Raw genomic sequence first — 9,611 nt, forward strand, 5'->3', positions numbered from 1 at the left:
CAGAGGGAGTTTGTACACCGATGATCAATGGGAGGAGCTTGATGCTCGTGCCATGGCAACTATTAAGTTGCATCTTGGTGAGTCTATTCTTCATGATTATGGACAAGACCAATGCTAAAGAACAATGGGAGTCTTTACGCTCAGCATGGGATGGTAAGAGTCGATTAAAAAAAGTGTTTCTGATGAAGAAGCTTATACGTCTTAACATGAAAGAAGGTAAGCAGTGTCAGTTTGCACTTGAATGTATTTAACAATGCGTTTACTTAGTTGACATCAAAGGAGCTTAATTTCAATAATGAAATGAAAGCCATTTTCTTGCTATGTTCTTTGTCTGCATTGTGGGACATGTTTAATACTACCATTAGTAACTCCGCCCCTAAGGGTAAGCTTGTTTTAAATGATGTTAAGAGTGCTTTTCTTGTGCAAGAGATTTGATGTTAGTCTCTTGACACTAGTGGGCATGGTAATGCGTATATGGCAAGTGGAAGTAGCCAAAGGAAGAGTCAAAGTCAGAGAGGTTGTAGTCATAGTCACGGTCATTCTTAGGATCGCAAGAATGCTCGTAGCAAGAGCCATGGACATGAATGCTACCATTGTCACAAGCAAGGACACATGAAAAAGGATTGTTTTTTGTTGCAAGGAGAGAAGGAAACCACTTGTCCATGTCCGTCTCCAAGTGGGTGAATAAAGAGTTCGTCTTGGCTACTATAGCATGAGGATTTTGGTTTGAGGGTCCCAATGTCTACGTGAGTGTAGCATTGAGAGAAGCAAGTCCACCACTTGCTTATGATAACATTGGTGGACCTCGTATCCATTTCCATGCCTATCTAAGAGAAGTGGTGGACCTTCAAAACAACCCCCATAGTAAATGTCATAGGTTGGAGAAGTGGTGGGACTTACTTCGTTATACCTTTTTGCCTAGACTAACTTGGACAAATGGTGGACCTTGTACCAATACCCCATTTCTAGCTTGAAAAAATGGTAGCCCTCACGGTGGTCACTTTAGAGAATATATGTATATCACACGAGTTCTCAGGGGGTCACTATGTATAGATTGTGTACATCGGGTGCGTTCAAGAACTATTTTCAAAACTCCATATTTATGAACTTTTTGACAAATGAAATACACCATTTTTTATTCAATCCATAATTTTTTTTCCTTGATTCAATTTTATGGTACCCTTATATATGTGAAAATGTGAGAAAAAATGAAATTTAATAATCCCTTCTTTTACACTCACATGATAGTTACATAATTATTAAGTGCCCCCCCCCCCCCCCCCCCCCTTCCCTCTCCCCCGGCAAACATGAGACCAACATAAATAAATTTAAAATTCTCAAAACTTACAAAAATTTATATACATAAGGATGTCTTTTATCCAAGTTTGGAAAAAATTTACAGATTTATAGATTGTATTCATCCAAAATTCATAGATTTAGGAAATTTCAAAGGTGTGCTAAATACACATGATATAGTACTTTTTACAAAAAGTGAACGCCTTAAGTGGTAGCCTTGAATGCTTCTATGTTTCAATGGAAGCTAGCCTAACCAAACTTGATCCAGTGGTGGACCTTGTATCGATAACATATTTATAGCTAGGCATGGAGAATTGATCAAGTTAGGAACCTTGAAATCAAGTTACCAGTCTAAGATAGGCATGGAGCATTGATACAAGGTCCACCACTTGTCTAAGCTAACCGCCATTGAAGCATAGAGAGCCACAAGGTTCATAGTCTAAACTAAGCATAGAGAATTGATATAAGATTCAACCTATGATAAGTCCAAGCTAAGATCCATTGAAGCATAAAGAGCCATAAGGATATGCATGGAATGTCTTCAACATTTCACATTGCATATGCTAGGCCCATGGCTCAACAAACACATTTCTTTAGAACTCACAACTTGAAAAACCTACACATGGACAATCTTTTAAAAAAAAAAAAAAACAACACACTAGAGGGCCCACAAGGGAAGATGCTTATCACTACCAAATATTAGCCATGAAACATGGTCGAGCAACGGCCGTATACCATCGGACAAGAGCCATGCATAGGGAACCTCCCTCTCGGGTGACACACCCAGGAGGAGGATGCACTCGAGTGTTCAAAGGCAAGAGCCATAGCAACGTGAACACAAGGTGTTCCTCTAGAGGGGACCCAATGGGGGATTTGAACCCATAACCCACAAAGCCTTACCGTTGGACCAACTCTTTGGGGACTATACATGAAAAACCTTAGAGGTATTAACACCTAAAACAAACTTCACAAGGAGATTTTGAGCTAAGGAACATTGGAGTATAATATGGTGACGACTAATGTTTGAAAGATAACATCCCTACATGGGTGATTTTTTTACAGTGTGATGCCGCCTTTAAATAAACACAACCTTGATATAGGATGTCCACTAGTCTAATTATGTTGTGATATTCCTTCTATGTTTCAATGGAAGCTAGCATTGATCACACTTCATTAAAATCAAACTTGATCCAGTGGTGGACCTTGTATCGATAACATATTTATAGCTAGGCATGGAGAATTGATCAAGTTAGGAACCTTGAAATCAAGTTACCAGTCTAAGATAGGCATGGAGCATTGATACAAGGTCCACCACTTGTCTAAGCTAAGAGCCATTGAATCATAGAGAGCCACAAGGTTCATAGTCTAAACTAAGCATAGAGAATTGATATAAGCTTCAACATATGATAAGTCCAAGCTAAGATCCATTGAAGCATAAAGAGCCATAAGGATATGCATGGAATGTCTTCAACATTTCACATTGCATATGCTAGGCCCATGGCTCAACAAACACATTTCTTTAGAACTCACAACTTGAAAAACCTACACATGGACAATCTTAAAAAAAAAAAAAAAAACAACACACTAGAGGGCCCACAAGGGAAGATGCTTATCCCTACCAAATATTAGCCATGAAACATGGTCGAGCAACGGCCGTATACCATCGGACAAGAGCCATGCATAGGGAACCTCCTCCTCGGGTGACCCACCCCAGGAGGAGGATGCACTCGAGTGTTCAAAGGCAAGAGCCATATCAACGTGAACACAAGGTGTTCCTCTAGAGGGGACCCAATGGGGGATTTGAACCCACAACCCACAAAGCCTTACCGTTGGACCAACTCTTTGGGGACTATACATGAAAAAACTTAGAGGTATTAACACCTAAAACAAACTTCACAGGGAGATTTTGAGCTAAGGAACATTGGAGTATAATATGGTGACGAGTAATGTTTTGAAAGATAACATCCCTACATGGGTGATTTTTTTACAGTGTGATGTCGCCTTTAAATAAACACAACCTCGATATAGGATGTCCACTAGTCTAATTATGTTGTGATATTCCTTCTATGTTTCAATGGAAGCTAGCCTTGATCACACTTCATTAAAATCAAACTTGATCTAGTGGTGGTGGACCTTGTATCGATAACATATTTCTAGCTAGGCATGGAGAACTGATCAAGTTAGGAACCTTGAAATCAAGTTACCAGTCTAAGATAGGCATGGAGCATTGATACAAGGTCCACCACTTGTTTAAGCTAAGCACCATTGAAGCATAGAGAGCCACAAGGTTCACAGTCTAAACTAAGCATAGAGAATTGATATAAGATTCAACCTATGATAAGTCCAAGCTAAGATCCATTGAAGTATAAAGAGCCATAAGGATATGCATGGAATGTCTTCAACATTTCACATTGCATATGCTAGGCCCATGGCTCAACAAACACATTTCTTTAGAACTCACAACTTGAAAAACCTACACATGGACAATCTTTAAAAAAAAAAAAAAACAACACACTAGAAGGCCCACAAGGGAAGATGCTTATCCCTACCAAATATTAGCCATGAAACATGGTTGAGCAACGGCCGTATACCATCGGACAAGAGCCATGCATAGGGAACCTCCTCCTTGGGTGACCCACCCCAAGAGGAGGTTGCACTCGAGTGTTCAAAGGCAAGAGCCCTAGCAATGTGAACACAAGGTGTCCCTCTAAAGGGGACCCAATGGGGGATTTGAACCCACAACCCATAAAGCCTTACCGTTAGACCAACTCTTTGGGGACTACACATGGACAACCTTAGAGGTACTAACACCTAAAACAAACTTCACAAGGAGATTTTGAGCTAAGGACTAATGTATGAAACATAACATTCCTACATGGTTGATTTTTTTACAGTGTGATCTCGCCTTTAAAAAAACATAACCTTGATATAGGAGGTCCACTATTCTAATTATGTTGTAATTTGTTGTTATCTCCATTCCATGGAGCAATTATGACATTTGTCACACTTCCAACAATAAAATGCTTTGGAGTGCACCTTACAAAATCCTCTATATCAAGAGAGGATAAAGTCTAATAAAAATTTTTAAACACATTTTGTGGATTGTACCCTTTTTTTTTTTAATAAACCTGTAGCTTTTTATGAAAATTGAATAAATATGCCCTCTTGTAAGTGTAATTACGTAACTCACATGAACTATAATATACCAATGCATGTGATACACGTGTATACCCACAAACTACATTGCCGGAATAAAATGCGATATTTGCATAAATTGGCAAGGATCCATCTACTAACATAATATGGCGGAAGGGCTCCCCTTTACACGTGTCGCAATCTACGACTTGAAGGTTAAAGTCCAAAAAGAAAAAAAAACCCAGTTGCACGCGATACAGAGGGAGAGAGGGGGGGGGAGAGAGAGGGGCGGCCGGCCGTACTATAGAACTAATGGGGAAAGGTACATAATAAAACATTGAATAGACATATTACACACCACTTTGTAGCTTGTATCTCATTTACACATGGAGATGTAGAGAGCTCTTGCATGGGGGTGGCAATTGATAAAATGCCTTGTGCGGCATTATTTATACACAGTCTTATGCCCCATCCCCCATATATGCATTTATTAAAAAGGCTTAGAAATCTAAATGAGCTTGGGGTCCCCTTGAAGAATCAGGGGTGGTAATATAAAACTTCTTTGGATTCCTATGAAAAATGCAGTGTGGTCTATGACTTGCCCCCACTTTTCTGTCAAGAGGATGATGGAGCCATGGCTATGTGCTACAAGATGAAGCTTTACGAAATGGAGATATCTACAATTTAGACATGCCGTATGGGAAAGGAAAAGAATCATGCAAGAATGAATGCATGATTATTGCTGCTCCATTGAACCTGCTTTGGAGATATTTGTTGAATGCTTATATGCCTGGCCTGCACATGCTGAAGCCTTCTGGAGGGTAAAGGTATGGGGCTTTGCCTCCTATAGTGATGTCAAAGACGAGAGAGTTGAACCGGTCCGTGAAGTGGATGCCATCCCAATTGAGGTACACATTTGGATCTGGACACAAGCCAGATGGAATCTTAGTGCTTGTTTTCTTATTGCAAAAAAGCAGTAAGTTGAAATTGTTCGAAAAGTCTTGTCCCGCTCCACAGCAGGCATCAAGAGTGTTTGTAAAGCCTGCAAAATCAATCCAAATGAATGTGCTTGTGAGGATGTGATAAGACCCTCTCAATTGAGGCACAATCTTAACATTGAATGAACTTTTTTGGCATGCTAATACATGTCTTATAAGAGGGGAAGATAGATAGGCCTACATTCTTGTGTGTGTGTATTTTTGCGATGGGTCCCTCTAAACATTCAACGGGCCATGCGAGTTTCTCTCGTTTTAGAATGCCCGTGTTATTTTTCATCTTGTTTAACAAATGGACAGGAGCCCTATGCAAAGACCTGGTGCCATATAAGAATAGAGCTAGGTTTGCTTACCATAGGAGTCACTGTTTTCAAGAATATGCTCATAGGCATCGTAGTAGTCAACAACAACAAAGTCGGCATCCGGCAGGGTAACCCGGAGATCCTTTGCTAGCTTGACCAGCTCAGATCCATGTTTGTATGAGAGAGAATTGATATCCTTGAGACACCCAAAACTGTCTTTTTCACCATTCCGACCTGATGCAAGAAATACTGGCGAGCATCCAAGCGGAGTGATACTGACAAAGAGGAAATGTCGAGCACCATGCGTGTATAAACGCTGCATCAAAGAATGCAGACTTGAGCAGGAAGGAATCAACATCATTAATGCACAGAGGTTGTCTATCAAAATAAAAAAGGAGTTTTTAATGCATACTGTGGTGATGTCTCGAATCTTGCTGATGACGAGGGGAACAAACACAGAGGAGACTTGCAATGGCGAGTAGAGTGAGAGACGAAGTGCATTGATGTAGTCGTTGCCGCCAAATTCTAGCACATATAATCCAGTGGAATAAGCATCTCGACTCGGCTTTTTGATGCCATTTCCTGATGCTTTCAAGGAAAGATGCCACCCTAATTGCACCTCTAATGAGTAATCCCTGCCAACAATGCCTACGAGTAGGCTCCTGAGTTCTGAGGCATTTAGTGCCGCAGCCCCAGCGATGGCATAATTCACTCCTCTGCTGAAGTCTGCCCCACTATCTAAGGAAGGATTAACTGGAGGCAAACCCACGTATTCGGCTGCAAGTAAGAAATGGTGTCAGAGCTTCTATGTTCAATTGGGTCTCACACTTATCCCTTGATAATTGATACACATTCTGTCAAAACACCATGTTTATATGTCACATAGCCAAACCAAACTGATAATCAATTCTCAAAAAGGCAAAGTTCCACCTGCCCAAAACAGCATGGTTGAAAACCCTCCATTAATTGCATCATTATCCAAATCAATTAATAATAGGCAACAATCATTCAATGGTCCCCAATGCCATCCAAGGATTTGACTGAACCAAAAGATGTGCATGCTATGTCATCGGATTTCTCCAACGCAACTCAAAGCCGCCTCCATTGAGCTCACTTCAAATTGACACTCACATTACAGAATTTGATGTGGAAAGCAGCATATAATCAAAACGACACCTTTACTGTAATATATCACAATGCACAGAACTTTTCTTAGTTTTCATCTTCGCCAAATGGGTGATAATGGATTGTGTATTAGTAAAAGGAGGAATACCCAGGAAGTCCACCAAGAGGCGGCCATCACTGAAGCGTCCAGATGGGTGGCCCGGGAATGTCGCACCATACGGGTTCTGGGAGGCTCTAGTGAAAAGCACATTGCCAGTGAGCACACCGTTGCCTGTGTCCGAGAGTGAGTTGCCAAAAACGAACAATGCAGGGAAGCAAGGCTGGCTTGCAGTCGCATCAGCTACGGCTTGCTGCTGCAGACATATAATGAGCAAGAGGAAGCTTAAAATTGAGAGGAACCCAGGAGCTGGATGTGCACAAAGCTGCAAAAAAACCATCCTTCTTAAAATCTCTCTCTCTCTCTCTCTCTCTCTCTCACACACACACACACACACACGCACGCAGGCGCATGTGCAATGTGCATAGAATCATAGATATAAGTCTAGCCCCCAACCATGTATGCCTGGTCCAACTCTGCCAGTTCCTACCTGTTTGAGACGTCCGCATCATGCGTCAAGCGTCTTTATTGAACGCAACAAGTTTAACCATCAAGCACGTGTCTTGGCAGCAACTCCTCGTCACTAATTGACACAGCCCTAGCCTCTAGGAAGGTGGGATCAATGGCCCACATTAGGCGTCCCGAGGCTGGTGCAATTCGAGCTGTCCAATCATTTTATGAAATAAGTGTGAACTCGGAAGGTATGTGCACCACACCAAATTTGATGTGAACTCGGTGTGAACTTGATGTGAATCAAGTGTGAGCTTGGGGAGGGTATGCACACCACACCAAATTTGGTGTGAACTTAATGTGAACAAAGTGTAAACTTATCCGTGACTACACGATCTATAAACTTAGCACACATGCACCTTTCAACGAGTGCGTGATACCTTAGTGGTTAGAGGCCATTCTAGGGGGGGAGAGAGGGATTGAGTTCAAGCCTTGAATTCGAGAATGTGGAAATCTTTTGCATTCCCTAGACAATCTAACGATCACGATCACGATCAATTGGTGATTGTGAGCTGTTGATCCACCTTCCAAAAGGAGGTGTCAATTAGTGACATCAGCGGCCACCCTCTCACGAGTCGCCACTAGATGGCACGGGGATCGACGGTCGCAAAGTGCAAGCGCGAGATGCGAGGTAAACTCGGTCGTCCGATTTTCAAGGGGCGTGATTAGCAATCAAGGAGGCCGCCGACAAACGCACCTTTTGCTTGACATTCAACTTCCTTGAGATTCTCGTTCTATCACGTGGTCTTCATTAAAGACCCTTGTGCCCTTTAGTGCTGAGGGATGGTACCCGTGATGGGATCGACAACCGTGAAGTGTGCGTGAGATGCGAGGTAAACTTGGCCATCCATTTTTAAAGAGGCGTGTCCGAGTTTACTTTTTGTGTCTTAGTTTACTTCTGCTTGAAGAGGTTTACTTTATAGGTTTTATGGACATTGGGGGCACCAAAAGGCATGCGCCCCTGTGGTTATGCCATTGAACTGCCACGACCCAGATACAAAGTTCAAATCCAGGGGACAACCGACATGTGTGCCTTTTGCTTGACATCCAATCTCCTCGAGATTTGTGCATACACTTGGCCGCTCTAGATCCCATCACGGGGTCTTCATTAAAGACCTTGCAGGGTCTTCAATAAAGACCTCGAGCCTTTTATTGTTATGGATAGTCGACGTCTGAGTGTCACCATAGACCGTTCGAAGTTTTGGGTCAAAGGAAGAACTAAGAGCATGGTCATGCGGGCCTTAGTCATCCCTAACCGATAACTAAGTCCACTGTGCAACTAAGCGCTGCAATAGCTTTGAAGAGCTTTCGTTCTGGTCACACACATGCACAATTTTGTTGTTTTGCTGCAAAAATTGCCAATTGGAGGTCTAAAATAGATGACACAATCGGGAGAGAGAGAGAGAGAGAGAGAGAGAGAGAGAGAGAGAGAGAATTTTTAAGTATGGAGCCTGATTCAACCCTTGTAATTTTTCGTATTAAAAACACACATTTGTAAAGCCCCTGTTATGAGGAGAAGCTATCGTGCGTGAAAAACAATCACTCGTTGAAAACCAAAATTTTCATCGGAATATTCTTTTTCGTCGAAGATGGCGATCGAAAAGTGTTCGAAAAACGGTCGATCGGGTAGCCGGTGGCCGATATCAATGGCCGGTGGCCGATAGTCAGAAGTCAATGGCCGGTGGGCGCTGACCGAATTCAAGATGGACTTGTCTTCTCAAGGGCGGCCACACATGGGCGCATTGGAGAGTCCAAGTCGGACTTGTCAACACAAGGGCAGCTACACACGGGTGCCTCTCATGAGAGAGGCCAACCCTTTTGGCCTATAAAAGGAGGCCTCTTCTACAAACAAAAACGGATGTGTGAATCATTGTGGTGCATTGTAAAGTTGATGTGAGGTGGTGAGAGTGAAGCAAGGCAGGAGCTCCAATAATAATCCCTTTGTAAATTACTTTGTTTGAAGTACAAAAGCCATTAAGTGACTGCTTTTCCGTGGATGTAGCCCACATTGGGTGAACCACATATATCGTGCTCTGTGTGTGTGTGTGTGTGTGTGTGTGTGTATCCCCATATCCCCCGATACACACACACATCCAAAATAATTTTTCATATACACACACACACATTCAAAATAACTTTGTATACACACAC

At 42.2% G+C, this 9,611-nt stretch overlaps 1 protein-coding gene across 2 annotated transcripts; it reads right to left on the reverse strand.

Annotated features, from left to right (window-relative positions):
* Window positions 1-4,539: 4,539 nt before the first annotated feature.
* On the reverse strand, window positions 4,540-7,382 carry LOC147461362 (acetylajmalan esterase 2-like). Of its 2 annotated transcripts, none has more exons than XM_086500770.1 (4): window positions 7,002-7,382; window positions 6,141-6,505; window positions 5,780-6,044; window positions 4,540-5,353 (listed from the first exon to the last, which is right to left on the reverse strand). In XM_086500770.1, exons 1-4 carry the CDS (start codon window positions 7,288-7,290, stop codon window positions 5,214-5,216), a joined length of 1,059 nt encoding a protein of 352 aa, XP_086356896.1. In that variant the 5' UTR covers window positions 7,291-7,382; the 3' UTR covers window positions 4,540-5,213. The 2 variants fall into 2 exon arrangements, with proteins under 2 accessions (XP_086356896.1, XP_086356889.1); XM_086500763.1 differs by having other exon boundaries at window positions 4,540-5,473; window positions 7,002-7,381.
* Window positions 7,383-9,611: the final 2,229 nt, after the last annotated feature.

Source organism: Adiantum capillus-veneris, chromosome 3 (assembly GCF_014529385.1).
Source record: "Adiantum capillus-veneris isolate H3 chromosome 3, ASM1452938v2, whole genome shotgun sequence".
Classification (NCBI taxonomy): domain Eukaryota; kingdom Viridiplantae; phylum Streptophyta; class Polypodiopsida; order Polypodiales; family Pteridaceae; genus Adiantum; species Adiantum capillus-veneris.

Coding starts and splice junctions, on each gene's coding strand:
- LOC147461362 (XM_086500763.1), bottom strand. CDS start 7,290: ATGGTTTTTTTGCAGCTTTGTGCACATCCAGCTCCTGGGTTCCTCTCA. Junction 6,506..7,001: donor CCTCTTGGTGGACTTCCTGG/GTATTCCTCCTT, acceptor TCTTACTTGCAG/CCGAATACGTGGGTTTGCCT. Junction 5,474..5,779: donor TGAAAACAGTGACTCCTATG/GTAAGCAAACCT, acceptor TTGATTTTGCAG/GCTTTACAAACACTCTTGAT.